At 35.9% G+C, this 8,884-nt stretch overlaps 2 protein-coding genes across 2 annotated transcripts in view; both read left to right on the forward strand.

The window, feature by feature from the left end:
* Positions 1-4,992, forward strand: part of LOC107701036 (Hermansky-Pudlak syndrome 5 protein homolog) — an 18,288-nt gene extending 13,296 nt beyond the window's left edge. The window contains exons 17-21 of the mRNA XM_016502952.1: positions 37-46; positions 964-1,077; positions 1,158-1,291; positions 1,932-2,229; positions 4,641-4,992. Of these exons, the coding sequence (XP_016358438.1) occupies positions 37-46; positions 964-1,077; positions 1,158-1,291; positions 1,932-2,229; positions 4,641-4,701 (617 nt within the window). The 3' untranslated portion in view covers positions 4,702-4,992. The remainder of the gene's footprint in view (positions 1-36; positions 47-963; positions 1,078-1,157; positions 1,292-1,931; positions 2,230-4,640) is intronic.
* Positions 4,993-7,328: 2,336 nt separating this feature from the next.
* The window catches only part of LOC107701037 (eosinophil peroxidase-like), a 5,116-nt gene continuing 3,560 nt past the window's right edge, over positions 7,329-8,884 (forward strand). The window contains exons 1-5 of the mRNA XM_016502954.1: positions 7,329-7,346; positions 7,517-7,607; positions 7,833-7,917; positions 8,111-8,286; positions 8,368-8,438. Of these exons, the coding sequence (XP_016358440.1) occupies positions 7,329-7,346; positions 7,517-7,607; positions 7,833-7,917; positions 8,111-8,286; positions 8,368-8,438 (441 nt within the window). The remainder of the gene's footprint in view (positions 7,347-7,516; positions 7,608-7,832; positions 7,918-8,110; positions 8,287-8,367; positions 8,439-8,884) is intronic.

Genomic DNA, 8,884 nt, shown 5'->3' on the forward strand with positions numbered 1-8,884 from the left:
GAAAAATTGACCCTTATGACTGGTTTTGTGGTCTAGGGTCACAAATGTGAATTAACTGTAATAATTGGTCTATTCAAGTCCTCCTGGGAAGTTCGTATTTAATTACGACGTCTGGTTCATTCAAGTCACTCTGGTCGGAGTGGGTTGTTATAGTTAAGTAAAACTAAAACTGAAACTAAAATTAAAACTGTTAAAAAACATAACTTGAAATAAAATAAAATATCTATAAAAAAAATTTTTTTTATTTCAGCTAGTTGTCAAGGCATCATTTCTCATTTTAATTTAGTTTAACTTGATATGGATGGATGGATGGATGGATGAATGGATAGATAGATGGATGTCAAAGCCAAAACAATAAAAGTTTAAAACTGCCTTAAATCAGTCAAGAATCAAATCAAATCAAGAATCATTAGATGACATTAAAAGACTCTATTTAAGGATCACAGTGCAGCCCCTAAAAACGAATTCATTATCATTTTAAATCTTTACCAATCTTTGCCACTATCCTTCAAACCACAAGTTTTTACCCATTTATCAGCTAGAAGTTTTTAATCATTTAAAATATAATACAATTTAGTGTGATAACTTTTTCTTTTGTATATTTTAATAAGTACAGGTCATGTACTTAGTATGTTGTTTAATTTTTACGTGAATATATTTGTTACACTGAATAACGATGGAACATTATTTCACCCACATTTTAACACTTTATTTTCACAAAAGTTATTTGAAACATTAAAGTAGACACTTGGCTTGCATTTAATATGCTTTCTATGTATATAAAATCACTTAATTTGATGGGGACACCAAAATATATAATTAGTTCTACACATTGTGCTATGTGTATATATGGTACTCTATGCCATTTAAATACATTATTTATATAATCATTGTTAACCTGTTTTCTTCTTTAAATCAAACTACATTCCTGTTTTGCTGATTGTAATGTCTCCTGTGCTGTAGGTGGCGCTCTCATTTCTTCAGCTGGGGTTATGGGCGTCTGCTGTCTCTGCTGATCCGCCTGCCTGCTAATCTGGCCTCCAAACAGAAGATGCTGGAGATGTGCAGAACTCATGGGTGAGTGTAGAGTTGGAATGGATAGAATTGAATCAGAATGTATAGTTGGGTACACTGTGACTGTGTTATTTGTCTCTCAGGTATTGGATGGGTTACCTGTACCTGTGCAGAGAGCTGCAGCGGAGGCCCGAGGCTTTCAGTGCCATCTGCAGACTGGATGACATGACACTACTAGAGGGGGATGATGGTACAACAATCACAGATGTTCAAAACTGTCAATATAGACTCTCTTAATTCGCTGATTTTAACCAAGAACCTCCTACTCAGACAGGAAGAGACTGTCTGACTGACACTTAAAGGGATAGTTCACCCAAAAATGAAAATGACCCCATGCTTTGCTCACCCTCAAGCCATCCTAAAGTATATGACTTTCTTCTTTCAGACGAATACAATCGGAGTTATATTTAAAAACGTCCTGGCTCTTCCAAGCTTTGTAATTGTAGTGAATGGGTGTTATTTTTTAATAATCCAAAAGAAGTCCAATAAAGCGCATCCATCCATAATAAAAAAGTGCCTCACACGGCTCCGGGGGGTGAATAAAGGCCTCCTGTAGCGAATCGATGCGTTTTTGTAAGAAAAAAATCCATATTTAAAACGTTATAACCACTTTTCTGTAGCTTGTGGGATACTTTTTATGATGGATAGATGGATGCACTTTATTGGACTTCATTTGGACTGTTGAACAGAAAAACCCATTCACTGCCATTACAAAGCTTGGAAGAGCCAGGACAGTTTTTAATATAACTCCGATTGGATTCGTCTGAAAGATGAAAGTCATATACAACTAGGATGGCTTGAGGGTGAGTAAATCATGGGGAAATTTAAATTTTTGGGTGAACTATCCCTTTAAATAGTCTCCCAGCAAATCAGTTCAAGCGACGAAGCCCCGGCGGCTTCAGCTCTACCCAGCAGCCCCAATGGATCCTGTTCAGACGACACTAACGGCACGAGCGATAGTTCTCCCGACCTATCAGACGGTTCGACTGACTGGAGCATTCGCATCAGCCCAGAGAACATCATCCTGCGTCTGATGCAGGTGTTCGGGCCGGACCGGGCCCTGACGGCCCTCCAGGAGCACGGGATTCAGGTGGATCTCAGTTCACGCTCCATGCTGGTCTGCAATCTGCTTCGTATGGCTGAGAAGCGGCAAAGGTGAGAGCGTGGAAAATGGTAGTGTGCTCTTCAGTAAGCAGTAGGGCTGGGTAAAAAATCTCGATTTTAAATCGATTCTCATTTTTATGAAACGATATCAATTCATAAATCCCAAGAATCGATTAGTCTAGCCAGTCAGATAATGAACGGAAGATTGTAGCGCGCCTCCCATCCAATAAATTGCAATAAGCTTTGTGATTTGTTACTTTTGATATGAAACAAAGTCTGAGATTTCAAATTCTGTCCATTTTATTACAATATTCAAATATTAAATGCCGTTTCGGCACTGTTTAATGTGGAGTGACAGATCGGTGTAGCGCCTCGGTTACTGAACTGATCATCTCCTCTGCTTTAATAGCAGTTACAGCATGAAATAAACATGAATGAACATCCGAAGGTATGTTAAAAGAAAGAGTGCAACTACCGAAATCCATATCCTGTCTCATATTATCGCTCAGTCAGTGTTTCAAACGTGGAAATAGCTTGTGAACATTGTGTCACATAACGTCACATAGAAAAATGAATTCTAGAGAGGTGCATTTTGCTAAATATGCACCATATAACATATTCATTATAACTTTTTTACTGTTCTTCAATATTTAATTTATGTTTGAATAAATCCGTCAAGTTTTTGTGACAGCCACCATTTAAATGTTTCAAAAAACGAATTGGAGTAGAAATATAATTATGTAATTTAAAGTTAAAATTAGTATCTGGGTAAAAAATCTCGATTTTAAATCGATTCTCATTTCTATGAAACTATATCAATTCATAAATCCCAAGAATCGATTAGTCTAGCCAGTCAGATAATGAACGGAAGATTGTAGCGTGCCTCCCATCCAATAAATTGCAATAAGCTTTGTGATTTGTTACTTTTGATATGAAACAAAGTCTCAGATTTCAAATCCTGTCCATTTTATTACAATAATGCCGTTTCGGCACTGTTTAATGTGGAGTGACAGATCGGTGTAGCGCCTCGGTTACTGAACTGATCATCTCCTCTGCTTTAATAGCAGTTACAGCATGAAATAAACATGAATGAACATCCGAAGGTATGTTAAAAGAAAGAGTGCAACTACCGAAATCCATATCCTGTCTCATATTATCGCTCAGTCAGTGTTTCAAACGTGGAAATAGCTTGTGAACATTGTGTCACATAACGTCACATAGAAAAATGAATTCTAGAGAGGTGCATTTTGCTAAATATGCACCATATAACATATTCATTATAACTTTTTTACTGTTCTTCAATATTTAATTTATGTTTGAATAAATCCGTCAAGTTTTTGTGACAGCCACCATTTAAATGTTTCAAAAAACGAATTGGAGTAGAAATATAATTATGTAATTTAAAGTTAAAATTAGTATTACAAAAACTTTGAGTATATTTTAAGTGTTTGTACACAAATCGGCAAATTTCAACCTTCTATATTATTGACTGTCGGGTATATTTTACAGCATTAGTTGAGAGATTTTTTTTTCCTTGAGAAAATTTGCCATGTTTTGTACCTGATATATATCCAAAATAATCAATATTGTGAAATTTGTGTCGAAACCCAGCCCTAGTAAGCAGTATGCTAGTATTCAATGCAAAACTTAAATGTTTTTAAAAATATAAATATAAAAGTATATACTACATAGTATGGTAATATTCTATTCCAAACATATTAAACTAGCATACTAATTATGACTCTTACTATTTCTGCCATATGAAGATATGGAAGAGATAGAAAGAGAAGTATAGTAGTATGCTAACTTTTTGAAAATTAGTATGCAGTCTACAGTATATACTCCACAGTATCCACTAATATTCCATTTCAATCTAATTGTTTTTGGAAAATACTAGGCAGTGTTTATCATATAGCAGGCAGAGTGGAAGTATTCCATTACGAACATATTAGTTGATATTGGAATAGCATACTAGCATATGACTTTTAGTATTTCTGCCATATAAAATTATAAGTAGAATAGTAGTACGAGTAGTATAGTAGTATGCTATTTTGAATTTAAACATTATTTTTGAAAAATAGTAGTCCATTCCGAACATATTGGCTGAATTTGGAATTCAGTACAGCATACTATTGCTATTTCTGCCATAATATGATATAGGAGAAAGAGTAAGAGTAGTATAATAGCTTGCTATTTCGGATGTAGACATTATTTTTTAGAAAATAGTCAGATGTTAGTATTGCATTCCAAACATGTCATTTTAGGAAAATACTAGGCAGTGTACAGTATATACCATTATGACCATATTTTTTTTTGTATCCTGCATAATATTTTGGAAAATAGTAGGCAGGGTACAGTATATACTGCGCAGTATACTTGTATTCCATTCTGAATGTAGGTAATGTTTAACAGTTTCTGTCCTCATGCATTCATTCTTTTTTGTTTTCTCTCTGACATTTTAGAGCACTGATTCAGACCATGTTGGAGCGCTGTGACCGGTTTCTATGGTCTCAACAAGCTTAAAACTCCCATGTCCACTTGATCTCCACATATGCCTCCAGGACATACATGTAGTATTGTGTCTCCTGTTTCCTATTTAGCTATTTAATAAGGTGCTGACACAGTATTAACAATGGACCTTTTTATGTTAAACATAAATCCATTAATGCATAAATTATCCTATGGAGTTGAATGGAACAATTTATGTAAGAATGCTTCAATCTACACTTCCATGTTCATTAATGAGGCCCAACGTGTTTTCATGTGGTTTTAGGACTATACAGGATATACAGTATATTCCTTGAATATATAAAATAAATGACACTATATATATATATATATATATACAGTATATATGGAAAATAAATAAATAAATGGATATATAATTATCTATTTAAATATAAAAAGTATTTGAGAACCTTGTCTAACTAACAAACCTGTGTTCTTTTAACAGAGACAACTATAAATAATTGCAAATGTATGAACTAAAAGAGTTTTTGTAACTAATGCCATGTGGCTCAGCTGGTTTAACAGGGGTCTCTTAATGAAAAGCACAACAAATACAAGGATCATGTTCATTTATAACCATGTTGAAAGTGTCGTTTCTTTGAACGCACGACTGAGAGAATCTCTCTTCATCGCTCTTCATGCAAACTAACATAATTTGAGTGGATGGAAAGACTACTAGCAATGACTTTGTGAGGTTTTTATGAAGTTCATTTTTTCGCGCCGACACTAGATTTGGATTGTAAATGGATGTGCTGCGCTATTCAAACACATTTACATCTTGTGCCAGCTTGTGGGTCCGTGAGGCATGTGCTCCCATCAGACGTAAAGTTATTCACACCTGTCCCGAGTGCTGCGTCAAACCTGGCGAGAACAACAGCCTTTTAAAGTCATCGACCTGGAATCCCCGTAGTTCTCCTCACTTTGCAATTTCTCTTATCAGACTTTCAGAACTCTCTGTTTTTCTCTGTTGCTCCACTGACCTCTTTTCCAGGTGTGTCTTCTATCAGATCATTCCTGTGCCAGCAGAAGTGTCATCCGCAGGTGGGCAGAAAGAAGGCGGATTACGGGAAACATTAACGAACTCCTGACACTAAATGTTAAAGGAATAAATAGTTTACCCAAAAATTAAAATTTGCTGAAGTTTTATTCACCCTGAGGCCTCCTGAGATGAGTTTGTAGATGTGTTTTCTTCAACAAAACCGATTTGGAGAAATGTATCATTCCATCACCTGCTCACCAATGGATGTGAATGGGTGCCGTCAGAATGAGAGTCTAAACAGCTGATAAAAACATCACAATAATCCACAAGTAATCCACACCACTCCAGTCCATCAGTTAACATCTTGTGAAGTGAAAAGCTGCACATTTGTAAGAAACAAATGCATCAAGACGTTTTAAACTCCAAACCGTTGCTTCCGAGTCCTCTTATCAATAATAATCCTTCTCCAGTGAAGGTCGCCTGTCTAAATCAGGAGAGAAATTTGCACAGATCAAACACGTTTACAAGCAAAAACAGTCCAAAACAGCTCTAAACAAATATGTGGGTGGATGTTGATGAAAGAGACAACAGAAGATGGACCTTTTCACTGGAGGAAGCATTATTATGGATTCATATTTTGGCCAGAAGCAATGGTTTAAAGTTAAAATGTCTTAATGATGGATTTGTTTCTTACAAACATGCAGCTTTTCACTTCACAAGGCATTAACTGATGGACTGGAGTGGTGTGGATTACTTGTGGATTATTGTGATGTTTTTATCAGCTGTTTGGACTCTCATTCTGACGGCACCCATTCACATCCATTGGTGAGCAAGTGATGCAATGCTACATTTCTCCAAATCTGATGAAGAAACAAGCTCATCTACATCTTGGATGGCCTGAGGGTGCAGTGAATTACCAGCAAATTTTCATTTTTGGGGTGAATTATTGCTTTAAGGTTAAGTGTGTCTCGTCCTGCCGCATTTGTGCTCCAGACATTAATTTTTCCTCAAATCGTGTTTTGCTGAGAAAAGGTGTGCTGATACTTTACTTGGACCATAATAAGATCATAAAACTGGCGATAAACTCAGAATTTCAAGGACGGACCCAAGCCATATCTATAAACCATATTATACCCAAAACACACTAAAAAAAACACCTAGAACACCTTAGCAACCACTGCTCACTTTCTGTTCAGAAGGCAGTGGCTCTCTCTGACTTGCATGAGGAGTGATTGTGTCGATAACCCCATTAGATAGAGGATGATGGGTTTGGATCGAGAGGTTATTATGGCAGGACAGTCGCTCCATGTGTGTTCGGGACTGTTTGATGTTGAATTGTTGTCACCAGTCACACAGATAACAGAATTCTGCACATACCTGTAGACCAAAGCCAGCGTATAAAAGTCAGTCCTCGACATAACCTTCTCATACACATAATTACACAGAATTGTAGTCATGCACTATATAATAGTTCAGATGGTGATGTATTAATACTCTGGCTTTTTAAACACTTAATTGAATATAATTTTTCTGTATTCATTGTTATTTATTTACTATATTTTTTGTACATTAATGTACACAAACCCACTTATACTTTAGTTTTGAAGCAAGAGCAAAATGTGATATATTTTACAAAAACGAGTGAGAATTCAAGACCGTACAGATGGACACAACATGCTTGGTAAGTACAACTAAAAAAGAATACTATTATTATTTATATTAATATTATTTTGCATAATAGCTGCATATATATATATATAATTTTTTTTATTTATTTGCAAAAAACTGAGATTTAATGTTTGGTTTATTGAGCATCAGCAGCCATAAATATATATATTTTTCTCATTGCAGGAATCCTTCTCATGCTTGATTCTTTCTGTATTTGTGATATTGTGTCTGCCGCTGTCAGCCACATCTCATTTTCCTTCCCAGAATGCAACAGGTACTGAAGTACACTTTATAGGTCCAGTTAGTATTGCTCTGGGTAGCAAAAAAAAGAATGAACTTTTGAAGTTTTTAGCTGCTTACTTTCTATATAGTACAACTGTCAGAGTTACATATAAAGTTCACAATAAATCATTTGAATTCCATTATTGCATTTTTGTCAATTCAAATATCAAAAGTGAATGGCAGGTTTTGAAGTGAAATGTTTTGTGGTGTTTTTCAGTGTATTTGGGATCTAGTTTCATTCAGGAAGCTTTACGCAGAGCCAGAGAGCTGACAGACGCCGCGTATGCTCACACCAATGAGAGGTGAGACATACAGACTTTAGTCAAAGTCAAAGCTCATTTGATTGAAGTATTAACCAAGCAAGTCAATAAAGGAAAATAGAGACAAAAACAGACCCAAATGAGTCAGTAGTTGTCCTACAGTAAGGCTATAGAGCAATAAAATTATTTACTTCCTGTTCTATATTTTGTGTTCGCTCTCTCATTTTTCTATCAGAGTGAAGACGTCCGTTTCAGATGGTTCTGTCCGACCCAGTGACCTGCTGGCCTTGTTCAAACAAACCGGCCCGAAAACCAGAAGCCACATCACATCCGCCGAGTTTCTGGATAATACTGTAGAGCTGATCAGAGAGATGGTTTACACACACTCCATGGACAAACCCGACCTCACCGGTACGCACTCATACATTTGGGTAATTTACAAGTACATGTATGTCTCTGAAGTCATATCAACATCAGATGTGTGCATTTCAGAGCTTTTAAGTGCAGAAGATATGGAGACCATACTGCAGGTAACAGGCTGTTCCTCAGAGACGCTGAGACACGTGTGTAAATCTGACTGTGTGTCCAAACGCTACCGTACCATCACAGGACACTGCAACAACAGGTACATGCACATATGTGACCCTGGAGCACAAAAGCAGTCTTAAGTCGCTGGGGTATATTTGTAGCAATAGCCAACAATACATTGTATGGGTCAAAATTATCGATTTTTCTTTTATGCCAAAAATCATTAGGATATTAAGTAAAGATCATGTTCCATGAAGATATTTTGTAAATTTCCTACCGTAAATATATCAAAACTTAATTTTTGATTAGTAATATGCATTGCTAAGAACTTCAACTTTAAAGGAGATTTTCTCAATATTTAGATTTTTTTTGCACCCTCAGATTCGTTTTTCAAATAGTTGTATCTCTGCCAAATATTGTCCTATCCTAACAAACCATACATCAATGAAAGCTCATTTATTCATCTTTCAGATGATGTATA

Source organism: Sinocyclocheilus anshuiensis, unplaced genomic scaffold, assembly GCF_001515605.1.
Source record: "Sinocyclocheilus anshuiensis isolate Anshui unplaced genomic scaffold, SAMN03320099.WGS_v1.1 scaffold1468, whole genome shotgun sequence".
In the NCBI taxonomy this organism is placed as follows: domain Eukaryota; kingdom Metazoa; phylum Chordata; class Actinopteri; order Cypriniformes; family Cyprinidae; genus Sinocyclocheilus; species Sinocyclocheilus anshuiensis.